The following is a 16,373-nucleotide window of genomic DNA, read 5'->3' as shown; positions in this document are numbered from 1 at the left end:
GGGAACCATGGGGCATTGATTGATTTCAGGCCAGGGACCAGCTCTACCCTTCAACACACTGGCTGAGAGATGGGAAAATTGGGAGGGGAAAAGGTGGTTTTTCCTCAGAGTATTACTTCAACAAGATGGGATGTATATCCTGAAGACAATATTTTAAAAAAATTTTTTTATTGAAGTACAGTCAGCTTACAATGTTGTGTTAATTTCTGGTGTGCAGCCTACTGATTCAGCTATACATATATATATTACTTTTTATATTCTTTTTCATTATAGGCTATTATAAGGTATTAAATATAGTTCCCTATGTTATACAGGAGGAACTTATTGTCTATCTATTTTCTATACAGTAGTTAGTATCTCCATATCCCAAACTCCCAATTTATCCCTCCATACCTCCTTTCCCCCCAGTAACCATCAGTTTGTTTTCTATATCTGTGACTCTTTTTCTTTTTTGTAAGTAAGTTCCCTTGTGTCATTTTTTTAGATTTCGCATTTAAGTGATATCATATGTTATTTTTCTTTCTCTTTCTGGCTTCACTTAATATGACAATCTCCAGGTCTATCCATATGCTGCAAATGGCATTATTTTATTCTGTTTTATGGCTGAGTAGTATTCCATTGCATACATATATCACAACTTCTTTATCCAATCATCTGCTGATGGACAGTTAGGTTACTTCCATGTCTTGGCTGTTGTAAATAGTGCTGCTATGGGATACATGTATCTTTTCAAATTAGAATTTTCTCCCCATATATGCCCAGAAGTGGGTTTGCTGGATCATAGGGTAAGTCTGTTTTTAGTTTTTTAAGGAATCTCCATACTGTTTCCCATAATGGCTGCACAAAACTACATTCCTACCAGCAGTGCAGGAGGATTCCCTTTTCTTCACACCTTCTCCAGCATTTATCCTTTGTGAACTTTTTAATGATGGCCATTCTGACTGGTGTGAGATGATACCTCATTGTAATTTTGATTTGCATTTCTTGGATAATTAGCAATATCGAGCATCTTTTCATGTGCCTATTGGCCATCTGTATATGTTCACTGGAGAAATATCTGCATAGGTCTTCTGCCCATTTTTTTGATTAGGTTGCTTGCTTTTTTGTTATTGAGTTGTATGAGCTGTTTGTATATTCTGGAAATTAAGCCCTTGTCAGTCACATCATTTGCAAATATTTTCTTCCATTCCATTGGCTGTCTTTTTGTTTATAGTTTCCTTTTTTGTTGTGCAAAAACTTATAAGTTTAATTAGGTCCCATTTGTTTATTTTTGCTTTTATTTCTATTGTCTTGGTAGACTACCCTAGGAGAACATTGCTAAGATTTATGTCAGAGATGTTTTTCCTATGTTTTCTTCTATGAGGTTTATAGTGTCTTGTCTTACACAAAAATATATACAAAATGGCCTAAAGACTTAAATGTATGGTGTGAGGAAGTGTTCTAACTTCCGAAGACAATATTTTAAATGGCTTGATATGGGTCCCTTCCATCATTTTTCTTTTTATTCAAAATCTCCCAGAAAGCCTACCAGCTTCCCTGGCAACATTCTTCAGGACAGACATGTTAGTCTGGCTTTGCCCTGCTACCTTTTGGGTTTGCTTCTGTTTTGAAATGAGTATTCACTGTGCTGCAGGCTAGATGTTAAGTGCCCTCAAGACATCAGAACCTTTTGAGGGAGATGATACACACATTAGAAAATTAGAGAACAATTCAAAATACTCTCAATTAGAGTGAGCTGGGATACTATGAATAAATGACTCAATGAAATGCCAAACTATAGCCCTTAAGTCAAGGCTGTATTCTGCTGTTGTTCAGCAAGTGATCTTACTCAAGGAGAGGGAGAACACTTCTGAAAATAGAAGGTTTGAACATTTCTGTTTGTCTCCTTGTTGTAAAGCTCATCCCAACCTTTTCTCCGTAGGCTTCTTATCCCTATAACTGTGGCTCCTGAGATTTTTCTGGAGACTTTGATGACAAAGTCCACCTCACTAATCTCTTTTAATTCTTGCTTTTATTTGTAAGTAGAAAATAATACTCTTAAGGCAAATTTCAAAGAAAAGATCTCTCTCATAAATCTACCAGTATTTCCTTCCAGTCGTGGCTTCCTTGCATTCATGCTGCTGTCACTGTGTGCACTCAGTTTAGTGCCCTTGTTTTTTAATAGACTTGATTTTTTTTGAGTAGTTTCAGGTTCACAGAAAAATTGAACAGAAGATATTGAGATTTCCCATTTACTCCACACCCCAACACATGCATAACCTCTCCCATTATTGACATCCCCCACCTGTGTGGCACATTTGTTACGATCAGTGAATCTACACTGACACATTATCACCCTAGTGCCCATTTTTTACTTGGCATGTCGTTAACCCTTTTCCACGTGATTACATGGTCATGGTGATTGTTTATGGTTGTCTAGTACTCCACTTAGCACCTTGTCTGACACTGATGAGCTCAGAAGGAAAGTGTTCCAGCTTTTTGGAAAGGAGCGCAGGTTGCTCTTGGAGGTTAGGAGACAGTTAAGGACTAACATTTGGGACACAAGAAGCAGTCAGGAATTCTCTTCCTGGGAAATATTTTATATGAAATTTTTCAAACATAGGTGTCATCTTCAGATGATAGAAGGGAAAAGAAAGGGAGCTAAGTGGTAGCAAGCCCCCTCCTACACTCCAAGATTCTGCTCTGTGCTCTATGTACACAATCAGATTTAATCCTTTTAGATGGATCCATAATTACCCACTTCCTGCAGACAATGAAGCTGAGGTTGAGAGACAAGATGGTTTGAGTTTACTGAGCATGTTACTGACAGAGTCAAGATTTAAATCTTGGCTTGTTTTACTCCAGACACCCTACTTTTGCCCAGTTTCTCATGGTGCTCCACCAAGGAGAGATGTTGACTTTTATAAGACATGAGTTAAGTCTACAAACAGATCCTGGTTGTGGTTTCTCTTCCTGGATTTCATTAACTAGAAAAGATAACAGATAGGTTAGAAAGAATTGTCCTCTCCTTTGTGTGTTAACTAAAATGATTCCCGCTGCCAGTTGGTTGTTGACTAGTTAGTCAATAAGAACTTACTGAGGACAAAGGCAGAATAGCAGGCCTGAGGTCAGACTATCTGTGTTCTCCTCCTCTCTGAAATCTTGTGTTCCTCATCTGTATCATGATAATGATTGCACTTGCCACATAAGTGAGGATCACATGAGAGAAGTCATTAACAGCTGTTATTGTTAATGTGGTTGTGATGCTGTTGCTATTGACCTGGTGATGGTGGTGTTGACTTGTTGACAGTGTTGTGGACGTTGTTGACATTGTTGCTGTTGACTTGTTGAAGCTATTGTCCACATTGTTGATGTTGCTGGCACTGGTATTGATATTGTTTTTGATGTCAACATTGCCCATGTTGTCACCTTGTTTACATTGTTAGCATCATCATCTTAACATCTTGTTGGTGTTGTTGACTTGTTGATGTTCTATTGATTTGTTGACATTGGTGTTAATTTGCTGGTGACTTGATGACATTGTTGATATTAGTGTTGATGTTATTGATGTTGACATTGTCAGCCTTACTACTGTTATTAACTTGCTACCATTATTGAACTTGGTGTTAACTTGCTGACATTATTGTTGACTTGTTAATGGCTTGTGGAGCTGTTGTTGTCACTAAGACCTGTTTTTCATTCTTTCTTCCTCATAAGGTGACTCACTTGGTTCTCAAGGCTCATGCCAGAGCGTGGCACCACTACAACAGCCACCATCGCCCACAGCAGCAGGGGCGTGTAGGCATTGTACTGAATTCAGACTGGGCAGAACCCCTGTCCCCAGAGAGGCCCGAGGACCTGAGAGCTTCAGAACGCTTCCTGCAATTCATGCTAGGCTGGTTTGCACACCCCATCTTTGTGGACGGAGACTACCCAGCAGCCCTGAGGGCCCAGATCCAAGAGCTGAACAAACAGTGCCCCAGTCCTGTGGCCCAGCTTCCTGAGTTTACTGAGGCAGAGAAGCAGCTCCTGAAAGGCTCTGCTGATTTCCTGGGTCTGTCCCATTACACATCTCGCCTCATCAGCAAGACTCAACAAGATACCTGCATCCCCAGCTATGATACCATCGGAGGCTTCTCCCAACACGTGGACCCTTCATGGCCCCAGACTGCATCCCCTTGGATTCGTGTGGTGCCCTGGGGTATAAGGAGGCTGCTGCAGTTTGTATCCTTGGAATACACAAGAGGGAAAGTTCCAATCTACCTGGCTGGGAATGGCATGCCCATAGGGGAAAGTGAAGATCTCTTCAATGATTCCTTGAGAGTCAACTACTTCAACCAGTACATCAACGAAGTGCTGAAGGGTAAGAACATAGATATGCTGGTGATTGGAACATGGGTGGTTCTTCATCAAGTCTTCAGAGTTTTGTTTTATAGGACAAAGATGATTTCCCAAGGAAATGAAGCCAAAAAGTACTGTTGGTAGTAATAGCGTGAGTCCTTCACATCAGCCTCCTGTCTCCCTCAGAGGCTTCGGGTTTTTGTTTTTATATTCCTATTCCCTAGAATGCCCTCTTCCTCACTCTGCCCATCTGAGTCCTATTCATTCATTAAGCCTTATCATCTTTTAATGCATTTATTTCATAAGTTTATTGAATGCCCATTGCATGCCAGACATTGTACAAGAGAGTAGAAGTACAATATGGAACAAACACCATCTTTTCCCAGAGGGGACTCAGGCTACAGAGGGACCCAGACAGAAAAGTGCTGTATAGGGTGATGATGGCTTTACAGGATGGCATGAGGATGCTTAGGATAGGACTCTAGCCCGTTAGATCTGCCCTCGTTGCTCCAGCCACATTGATCTTCATGTCCTTTAACTGGCTATAAAATGTACATTCCCTTCATTCACTTTGAACCGCTTAATACATATCTACAGTCTCATTTTTACCTAACATACTGTTTTATGTATCTTTTTGTTCCAAGTAAAGAATAGCAGCAAATAGATTTTATCTTATATGTCTGTCCTAATCATTTGATAGTGGCTAGTTGTCTGCCTAGAGGGCTAAGTTTAGATTTCAAGGCCTTGTCTAGATTCAAAGAGAAAAAGTTAGTAAGTGTGGTGTGTGCCCTGGGCACTGCAGTGAGGAGTGGAGGCCTACTCTAGGATTACTATTTGTGAGGTTAGACACCCTCTTACACTTCGCATGTACTCTTCTCAGCATCAAGGAATCCCTTTAAGACATTATTTCAAGTGATCCTTGAAACCGCCTTGTGCAGTAAATAGAAACAGATATTATCTTCATGGACAACTGTGAATTGCTCTGAGAGATTAAATGATGATGATTAAACATCCAGTGAGTGGAACCATAGGCCTTTCTGTTCCTGGCTCAGCTCTTCACTCTACCCCATACCTATGAGGCTTTATTCATCTTTATGATCCCAGAGCCTAACACAGCCTGGGACAAAGTAGGTGCTTACTAAATTATTTACTGAGTGAATGAGCAACGTTACCTGCCTCTTAATACAATCATGCACAGCCATTGCTTTGATTCTTGATTGACTCATTGGACCATTTTTAATTCTCTCGCAGTTCTGAAGGCCAGAAGTTCAAAATCAAGGTGTCACCAGGGATATTCTCCATCCAAAGGCTCCAAAGGAGAATCTTTCCTTGCCTCTTCCAGCTTCTGTGGCTTCATGCCTTCCTTGGCTGTGGTTGCATCACTCCAATCTCTGCCTTCATCTTCACATGGTCTTCTCCTCTATGTCTTTTATGAAGACGATTGTCATTGGATTTAGTGCCCACCTGGTTAATCCAGGACAATCTCGTTTTGAGATCCTTAATTTAATTGCATCTGTGAAAACCCTTTTCCCAAATAAGGCTATGTTCACTGGCATCAGGGTTTAGGATTTGGATCTAACTTTTTGGGGACCACCTTTTAAGCTATTGTATAAGGAAATACATTTCTTTAGGCTTTATTTCTCTTAAAAAGGAGTGTGTGATTATTTTATGTCAATATTGCTACAATAAGAAAAAAACAAAAGCACTCTTTTTAAGAAAATGATTTATATATTTTATATTGTATTTTATTATATTATGTATTTTATATTTTGCATTAAACCAAGTTCTGATTCTAGCAGACAGGGCATATTTTCTTTTTTATTTATTTTAAGGCAGGATGTGCCTTTGGATTGAGATTTATGGCCTGACATGTCAGGGGTTTGTGGCTTTTCCTTTTATGCTTTATGAGGAAGAAAAAGGGTTAATATTTTGAGGGTAATCCAAGTCACCCCCAAAATTTTCATGTCAAAAGGAAAATCTTTAAAAAGCAACATCAGCCCCTTTGCAACTATGTAATCATTTCAGATCCCAATCAATCCTTGCTTAACAAGTACCCTTACTTCCTGCCAGCTCCAGTCCTAATTCTTGACAATTTATGCAACCTTGCAGGGTTTGTCTTTACAAGCCTCCCCCATTTTGTAGCAGAACACAATTCAGGTGCTTCTTGAATATGTGTCTCCTGGGCTGTAGTCCTAACAAACCCCAAATAAACATCTCTAAGTTAAAAATAATTAAAAAGCAACACTAGTAAGAGAGACTTTAAACCAATCCCAATGTTGTTTTTCTCCACAGCTGTCAAAGAGGACTCGGTGGATGTTCGATCCTACATCGCTCGTTCCCTCATCGATGGCTTCGAAGGCCCCTCTGGGTACAGCCAGAGGTTTGGGCTGTACCATATCAACTTCAAGGACAGCAGCAGGCCAAGGACCCCCAGGAAATCTGCCTACTTTTTCACCAGCATGATCGAAAAGAACGGTTTCCTCACCAAGGTAGTAAAAAGACTGCCATCACCCAGTGTAGCAAATGTTCCTCGGAAAATCAGAGCCTTCAATTTTCCGTCCGAGGTGCCCTCCAAGGCTAAAGTAGTTTGGGAAAAGTTCTCCAACCAGCCCAAATTTGAAAGGGACTTGTTCTACCACGGCACATTCCGGGATGACTTTCTGTGGGGGGTGTCCTCATCAGCCTATCAGATTGAAGGAGCTTGGGATGCTGACGGCAAAGGCCCCAGCATCTGGGATAACTATACCCACACACCAGGGAGCAACGTGAAAGACAATGCCACTGGAGATGTAGCCTGTGACAGCTATCACCAACTGGATGCTGATCTGAATATGCTTCGAGGTTTAAAGGTGAAGGCCTATCGCTTCTCCATCGCCTGGTCTCGGATTTTCCCAACTGGGAGAAACAGTTCTGTCAACACACATGGTGTTGATTATTACAACAGGCTGATCGATGGCTTGGTGGCAAGCAACATCTCTCCCATGGTGACACTGTTCCACTGGGACCTGCCCCAGGCCCTCCAGGATATTGGAGGCTGGGAGAATCCTTCCTTGATTGAGTTATTTAACAGCTATGCAGACTTTTGTTTCCAAACCTTTGGTGACAGAGTTAAGTTCTGGATGACTTTTAATGAGCCCACGTACCAGGCATGGATGGGGTATGGCTCAGGGGATTTTCCCCCAAATGTGAAGGACCCAGGCTGGGCACCTTACAGGATTGGCCATGCAATCCTCAAAGCTCATGCCACAGTCTATCACACTTATGATGAGAAATACAGGCAAGAGCAGAAGGGGGTCATCTCTTTGAGCCTCAGTACACACTGGGCAGAGCCCGAGTCACCAGGGGTCCTCAGGGACGTGGAGGCAGCTGACCGAATGCTGCAGTTCTCACTGGGCTGGTTTGCCCACCCCATTTTCCGAAATGGAGACTATCCTGATGCCATGAAGTGGAAAGTGGGGAACAGGAGTGAACTACAGCACTTAGCCACCTCCCGCCTGCCCAGCTTCACTGAGGAAGAGAAGAGATACATCAGGGCTACGGCCGATGTGTTCTGCCTCAACACCTACTCCTCCAGAATTGTGCAGTATGCAACACCCAGCTTAAACCCACCCTCCTACGAAGACGACCAGGAGATGACCCAGAAGGAGGACACCTCCTGGCCTTCCACAGCACTAAACAGAGCTGCATCCTGGGGGATGCGAAGACTGCTCAACTGGATCAAGGAAGAGTATGGTGACATCCCTATTTACATCACTGAAAATGGAGCGGGGCTGACCGAGCCTGACCTGGAAGATACCAATAGGATATTTTACCACAAAACCTATATCAATGAAGCTTTGAAAGGTATGTGAGGGTTCATGTCCCCCTTACAAAATCTTCCAGTATCCATATGTCATGTGCCTGAAATGGTTTGACAGAGTGGATAACAAACCATTAACAAGTCTCTCTTTCATACCCTGATTCCGTAATTCTTTCCCTTTCTGGGGTTACATATGCCTTTGGGATTCTGAAAAAAAAAAGGCTTGTTCATCTCCCCAAGTGTACACACAGAGTCCCACAGGAGTATTTTCACAGGTCCATTCATTCATTATTGAGCAACTACTATGTGACAAGTTCTATCCTAAGTGCTGGGGACATAGCAGTGAACAATACAAATAATTTTCTGCTGACATGGAGCTTATATTCCTGTGGGTCCCATGCAACCCAGAGCAATAAACTCTTCTCTAATTCACATTTCTTTGTTTAATTTCTAAAGTGGGTTGAGATTCTTGAATTTCAGAGATGTCCCTTTACCCCAACAAAACAATTTGCTTTTGCAAAGATCAGTCATTAGTACTTGCTATGGGGGCATCAGTGTTCACAACAAGAAAGAGAGAAGGTGATCTGCCTTTTAGGGCACTCGTTACTGTGTGTACAGGTTGATGGTTGAGGACTACATGAACCGAGGAGCCAGACTGTGGCTGGGCTTCTTGGGATCCCGCCCCTCCATGTGTAAAGCTCTCCTCTGCTCCCTCTGGAATGTTCCCAGCCTACAGGCTTGACGGTGTCGACATTCGAGGATATGCTGCATGGTCTCTGATGGACAACTTTGAGTGGCTGAATGGCTACACAATCAAGTTTGGATTGCACCATGTTGATTTCAATAACGTGAATAGGCCTCGCACAGCAAGAGCCTCTGCCAGATACTACAGGGAGGTAATCACCAACAACGGCATGCCGCTGTCCAAGGAAGACGAGTTTCTATATGGACAGTTTCCCAAGGGCTTCATCTGGAGTGCGGCTACTGCTGCATATCAGGTGAGGAGTGGAGGGCAGTTCAACATCTACTGCATACCTACTGTGTGCCAGGCTCTGGGCTCAGGGCTGGGGAGGCAGGCGGGAGCAGAGGATTTTCATGGACCTGCAGGCGGGAAGTATGGGTGCCTTGAGGAGAGTCTGGGAGGCCCTCTTCCCAGACAGCCTGACTTCTTCACATGCCCAGATTCAGGTAGACCAGCGCAGTTACAAGAGTTGTGCTGAGATGGGTGGTAACAGGTGGAGCCTGGCAGAAACATTTAGGCAAAGATATGCAAATATGAAGATTCTCTGCTGGACACCTTTATTTCTTACCTAGCCTCTTCCAAGCAGACAATTTGGTCAAAATGGCTATCACGTGGGCATGAGCTTTTTCTGATGTCCTAACATCATACCGTTACCTTATCTGTGCTAAATGAAGCTCACTGATGCAGAAAATATGAGGATTTAGTTTTCCTCAGAAAAATGAAAGCTAAAAAATGAAGAGTGATTTGCCCAGGCAGTTAGTGGGTGGGACCCTGCTTTACATCTGCTGCCTCCACTTATTTTCTTTGTTCCAGGAGTGGGGGCTCTATATGCTTAGTGTGGAACCTGGGCAGTAGTCAGTGGTGTGAGCCTACCTGACCCTGACTCTGGACTTCTTAGCCCTTGGATTTTTTCCTAGGTGACCATAGCTGCCTGTAATATTTCTGAGGAAGGTGAGGGTGACTACCCCCAGGCAACGACACTACCAAGGTATAACGAAGTCTCAGACCAGATTCTGTCATATCCAGACATATGTTAACTAAGTGCACAAACACAAAAGGTGCTCATGTATCCTGTTGTGTGGCCTGGAAGAAACCACAGTTCTTGTTCCTCTTTGGTACTCTGGCCAACACTGAACATGAAAGGTTTACTTGAGGAAATGCCGGCATTTCAGAGACAGGAAGGATCCTGTTACTCTTACATGAGGCAAACAGAATCCTCTGTAGCAGGGTTTCTCCAGCTTGGCCCGATTGACATTTTGGATGGATCATTCTTTGTTGTGGGCTTGTCCTGTGCACAGAAGGATGCTTAGTGGCATCTGTGGCCTCTACCTACTAGATGCCAGTAGATTCCTCCCCCAATTGTAACAACCAAAAATAGTTCCAGACATTTCTAAGTGTCTCCATGGGGACAAAATAGCTCCTGGGTGAGAACCACTGCCCCACAGGTTTGCAGCTGGACTTACTTATTCTAGGGCAAGGGTTGGGGATTTATTCTAGCGCACAGGCTATAGGCTTGAATCAGTTATTACTATAATAATTGGCAAATGGTGATTTTCCAAATTCATTATTTGTTTTCTATTTATTAGGTGGCATTCAACAGAAAGATTCAGTTTTGTCTTTTCTCCTACTTATCTATCTATATTTTATATTTAAGTATATATTGATACATATCATCAGTATGACCTCATGAAGTCCTATTTTCTTCCAATGGGTTATACTTTTGCCATTATTATCTATGTAGATGCTTAAATCATCCCACAGTTTGCCGGTGGATTATCTTAGCTGGGTCTTGTGTCCTTTTGACATGGCCCATTGTTCTTTGAACACTTTCTTAATTCTTTCTGGTGCAACAAGATATTTAAGCTCATCTTGTATCTTTTCTGCTCCAGCCCTGTAATCAGTCATTTCTCTAATGAGCCCTGGTTTGTTTTATTGGATAAGGGCATTTAGAAACCAAGATCTGGGTGCTAGGTGTACTCACTGCTACTGGGGGGGTCACCGGTACTCACTGCTACTAGGCTCTCTCAGTGGACAGGGCACACACACATACACGTGCGCGTACACTTTTATGTATTTGTACATCCACCCACATCTTTACCTGTGTTAAAAAACACATTGATACCTCCAATTCCAATCCAACTCCACGGGGTTAATGCTAGCCTTCCCACTTTTCATATTTGTATCTCCTTTCTCCAATGATGAAGAATCTAGCTCCTAATAGCCTCAACATAGTTAATAATTTGCTCAGTCCCCCTGCAGTAAATAGTCTCCCAACCACTGAGTGATCTTTCCACCCAGATGGCCCACACAAGGTGCACTCCTTGTGTGCAGGCCAAGCCTGGACATGCGTTCTTGATTAGGATGCCAGCACTACTTTAGCTGCAGCCAGTCAGAGTATCACACCACATATGCTGAAGTGTTGCAAAAGAGCAGGCACAGAAAAAGTGACACACATCCTGATTAGAAACCCTGCCTCCACGTCTGGCATCACTGGGACTTACTAGTTCATTCAGAATTTTAGTGAGCACCGCCATACACCAGACACCACTGCATTGACTGCTGGGCCACCAAAATGAAAGACACAGTGCCTAGACCTCAGTCTTGCAGGAAGCAAGCCAGTCAGTCAGCAAGTGCATAATAGCATAGTGCAGCGTGACAGCACCATGATGTATAGAAAGTGTGCACAGGAAGCTGTAGGAGTTCAGAAATCAGGGGGTGGCCAGAGAAGGTGATGGCAACTTATGTCCTGACCCAGGATTCACCCACTGACCCAGAAGAGCTTGACTGCATGACTTAATTAATCCATGTCTTGTCGTCTTAAGATCGAAGGTGGGTGGAGAGCAGATGGCAAAGGACTCAGTATTTGGGACACGTTTTCACACACACCACTAAAGATTGAGAACAATGACACGGGAGACGTGGCCTGTGACAGTTACCACAAGATTGCCGAGGATGTGGTTGCCCTGAAGAACCTGGGCGTGTCCCACTATCGCCTTTCCATCTCTTGGACTCGCATCCTCCCTCACGGAACCACCAAGTACATCAATGAAGCAGGCCTGAACTACTATGTGCGGCTCATCGACGCGCTGCTGGCTGCCAACATCCAGCCCCAGGTAGGTTGGGTCTTGACCAGGCCTTGGCCAAGTCCACACAGGGCAGCCAGCTGGGCTGCGGAGCACATTTATTGTGTAAACAAAATGCTGTTTTCACATTTAACTTCGAATTGTCAATAAAGATTTTCCTTCTATCCCTGACCCCTAGCCATCCATTCCCCTCCTTACAGGCAACCAGGTTTGCTGGGTTCTCATGTCCTTTTGCGTGTGTAACCAGTACATGTGTGTATATGTGTGTGTATATTCCTTTTCGCCTCATTTTTCCTTATGGTGCAATACATGCAGTTTGGTACTTGCTTTTATTTAACAATAGTTCTTACAGATATTTCCATACAATACGTAGGTTTTTTGTTTTTGGTTGTGTGGAAATTGTTTGTACCTTACTTCTCTAATCACTTCCCTGTCAATGGACACTCTTCCCTGTGATGTCACACTTTTTCCATTATAACCAACACTGTGATAAGTAAGTGTAGACACATAATTACACCAGAGTGGAAGTTTATCTGTAGGATGTAGCCCTAGGAACAGAAGTGCTGAGGCAAAAGTGCATGTGTTTTTAAGCCCTGAGTTAGTATGAATAATAATAAAGAAGCTCATGTGTGGGCTTCCTTTGCTGTCACCAAAACTTTAAATTTTACTTGGGAGCCTAAGAACATTTTTCCTTTTCCTCTGGGCCATTTATGATAAAAGGCTAGAGGGCACTAGTTCTATGATATTGTGTTTCCTTTGCTGTAGTGGCTGGAGATTGTGCACTGAAGCCAGAGCATAACCTTCGTGTTATAACCTGCCTCTTCCCACGCTCAAAGCAGAGGTTTTTTTACAAATAAAAGTGCAATCTGGACTTCTCTCCTTACACTGGTAACACTGCAGGAACAAATCAGCCATGCAGCATTGATTACAGTGAGTGTGAGTGCCAGCTGTGATGAGAGGAGATGGCCCGTGGCCCCCTGCAGGACCCCAAGAGCTGGGTGGACAAGGAGATCCATTACACACAGCAATTCAGAACAACATCAGAGACAGCAGAACTCAGGGCTAAACAAGTTTGTATCTCTCAAGGGCATTGAGACATCACAGAAAGGAAAAGCACTTTGGCCAGAAAAGCTTCAAGGAGGTGTGAGTCTTGAATAAAGTGATTTTGATCAGTGGGCAGGCAGGGGAGGGCATTTTCAGCAAATGGAGAGACTGGGTCTGAGCTGAAGAGGGTCCACAGCCCATTGCAGATTTAGGATGGTGGAGACCCCTGTGTGACCAAGATGAGGTCTGTCAAGAGCATCAGGGAGGAGGTCAGGAGGGAGAAAAGGCCACCACGTGGATGTTGCCAGAGGAACCCCTCTCCAACGAAGGGATCCCAGCTCCACAGGAAGACCCTCCTTGGGGGGCCCTTTACAAGAATGCCTCCATCCCCCTGATACCCTCAGAGCCTCAGACTCCAGTGCAGTCTATCCAGGAGGTTCTGAAGCTCTAGCATTTCTGATCCCCGACTATAACCATTGCTAACACTTGCAGAAGAGCTGGCAGGATGTCCACCACTTTTCATGTCCTCTGCCATATGATTTAGGCCACAGTGGTTTCTGTGACATGGAGGTCTTTGTGTCTGAGCCCAGGGTCACACAGCTGGTAGACTGCAGAGCTGGGACTCAAACCCTGGTGTCTCTGATGAAGACGTATGAATTTCTCCCGCTTCAGCACTGCTGTCCTCCCCCTCCTACCAAAGAACCTTTGGGCCTTTCTTGTCTCATCATCCATCCTCAGCTTTAGCAGTAGACGTTTATGCTGGTGCGTGAGCATCAGTATCTTCCCATGAAAAGCAGGTTGATGGAAGTGCTGATCTTGCTTTCTCACAGGTGACCATTTACCACTGGGACTTGCCCCAGGCACTCCAGGATGTCGGAGGCTGGGAGAATGAGACGATTGTGCAGCGGTTTAAGGAGTATGCAGAAGTACTCTTCCAGAGGCTGGGGGACAAGGTGAAGTTCTGGATCACACTGAACGAGCCCTTTGTCATTGCTAACCAGGGCTACGGCTATGGCACAGCAGCTCCAGGTAAAGTTCTCAGACCCCACTTGTCAGCTCTTCGGAGCGTGACATTCTTAGCACCATGAAGACATGAGGTCCAGGTGGCCCTAGATGAGGAGGCTGTGAGAGGCACAAGGCATTGCCTCAGAATCCCTGCCCCCTGCCCAGGACTGACCGGCAGGCAGCATAGCTTCCCTCTTCTGACACTGCTTTTGCTGAACATAAACTTCACACCCCGGTATTTCCAAATGGCTTCAATTCTTTGCTGTCTCTGTGCTTCTGAGCTGCCTCAGGTGGGAAGCTCCCTGAGATCAGGGATGTGGGCTAATCAATATAGGAAATGATGCTTCGTCAGACTGTGCAGATCCAGTATCTTCTGCAGTTCCAAAATGTGGACGTTTCCAGTATTCAGTTTGGCTGATGTGGGCTTAACCTGACTTGAACCCAACATGAGGTTGACATCCCACTAAGTGTGAACATTTTAAAGTTCTGCCAGAGGCAGATTAGTATGCTCATTCCTGAGAGCTGTTCTGGGCCCTGCTGGTGTGATATATATGTTATATGCTACTTACTACTTTTCTAAGACCCCAAAACCTTTTAATTCTAAAACACATTGGACCCTAGGAGTTTTAAATAAGGAGTTGTGGACGTATCCTTGTCCCTTGAGAACCCTCCAATTTTCCTTTACTGTAGTTCTGAGCCTTAGAGAGTAAATTTGTATTCGTTTGTGTGATTTCTTGAGATTACATGTAAAAACTGGAAACAGCCACAGGGAGATCTGCTTCAACTTGTTACCAGATATATCTCCCATTGGTCCTTGGTTGGTGCTTTGGTTTACTGTTCCTTCAACAAGCAAGAGTCTGCTCATAACACTTGCTCTCAAGGAATCTCCGTGTCAGCTGGTCTCATCGACTATACTCTCCAACTCTTACTTTCACTGTGGGTCCCCAAAGAGTACCCAGATGTCACCTCCTGAGGCACACACTCTTCTGGGGACTTTGCCTGAGACATATGAGCCACTCTTTGGGTGAGGGGGACAGAAACCATCATCTATCAAGTGTGTTCTGTTTGCTAGACACAGTGCTGCTGGGTGCTTCACACACACTATTTCATTTCCTTCTCAGAGGAATTCTCTATTGCTCATTTTGCAGAGAAGGAAACTGAAAGGCTGAATTACTCACCCAAAGTTACATGGCCAGCTAGTAAGGAGTGGAGCCAGGATTTGAATTCCATTCTTCCTCAAGCCAAATCTGCAGTCTTTCTCCCGAACACACAGAGGCCATCTATCAGCAGAGACTGATATTCTTGGCCACATTCCTTCTTTGTTGACATCTATGTGTGTATTTCCAGGAATCTCCTTTAGGCCTGGCACTGCCCCCTACATCGCTGGCCACAACCTAATAAAGGCTCATGCTGAGGCCTGGCATCTGTACAACGATGTGTACCGTTCCAGTCAGGGTGGCAAGATTTCCATCACCATCAGCAGCGACTGGGCTGAGCCTCGAGACCCCTCCAACCAGGAGGATGTGGAGGCAGCCAAGAGATATGTTCAGGTGTGTTTTTCCTCTGGGCATTGTTATTATTCTTGTTCTTTTCCCTTCCTGTCATGATCTAATAAAATAGAATTAGATTGTGAAACAGATTTAGGATCAAAGCCCTGTTTTGCTAATACCTTACTTTGTGAACTTGGGAAAATCATCTAACCTTTTTGTACCTTAGTTTTCTCATCTTTGAGATGGAGGTGACCTAACTACCTCAAAGGTTTGCTGTGATGAAATTTCTTTGAGGTTGAGTTTTCTTTTAAGTCTTAAAAGATTATTTGTATGTGTAGCTCTTACTGGATGTAACACTGGCTTAAAGCTAAATAATAGAAATTCTCTTCCATCAGTGGTTTGACTACAGTAGGTTGTAGAACTGGACTGCAATGTCACACTTCACCTCTAGGTGTCACCACCTAATTTTATTTACTCTGCCTAAGAATTCCTTTAAGTTGAGGACTTCATATTCTATGAAACTCATTGATTAATGCCTCTAATTTTCCAATTCCATGAGTCAAACATAAGGACATGCATCTTTTGGTCATGGAATTTTGCTCCTAGGAAGTAGAGACACCAGTAAGCAGGTGCAACAACACAGCCCACCATTATTTCAGTCTGGGTCGCTAAAAGAGGACAGGGAGAGAATGGTGCTCTTCATAGCTTTTCCCTGGCCCCTGCTAGTGTCTCTGAAGGGGTTAGAAGGCACCCTCTCCCATGTTTCAGAATCAGGGAAGGCAGACAAGGATCTCTCTCTCCAGACTGGTCCCCATTTTTTGGCTTTGAGGAGGAGCCTGCAGACTAGCATTTTGAGAGGACATCAAGGGCCTTGGTTTCCCAAATTCTTC

At 43.8% G+C, this 16,373-nt stretch overlaps 1 protein-coding gene across 1 annotated transcript in view; it reads left to right on the top strand.

Annotated features, from left to right (window-relative positions):
* LCT (lactase) overlaps positions 1-16,373 on the top strand; it is a 55,566-nt gene that overhangs the window by 29,186 nt on the left and 10,007 nt on the right. The window contains exons 8-13 of the mRNA XM_031451338.2: positions 3,697-4,342; positions 6,613-8,163; positions 8,849-9,117; positions 11,684-11,974; positions 13,819-14,017; positions 15,341-15,543. Of these exons, the coding sequence (XP_031307198.1) occupies positions 3,697-4,342; positions 6,613-8,163; positions 8,849-9,117; positions 11,684-11,974; positions 13,819-14,017; positions 15,341-15,543 (3,159 nt within the window). The remainder of the gene's footprint in view (positions 1-3,696; positions 4,343-6,612; positions 8,164-8,848; positions 9,118-11,683; positions 11,975-13,818; positions 14,018-15,340; positions 15,544-16,373) is intronic.

This window comes from Camelus dromedarius, chromosome 4, assembly GCF_036321535.1.
Source record: "Camelus dromedarius isolate mCamDro1 chromosome 4, mCamDro1.pat, whole genome shotgun sequence".
Lineage (NCBI taxonomy): Eukaryota > Metazoa > Chordata > Mammalia > Artiodactyla > Camelidae > Camelus > Camelus dromedarius.
Note: the sequence above shows the minus strand (reverse complement) of the source record. Positions and strands in the feature narration are given on the sequence as shown.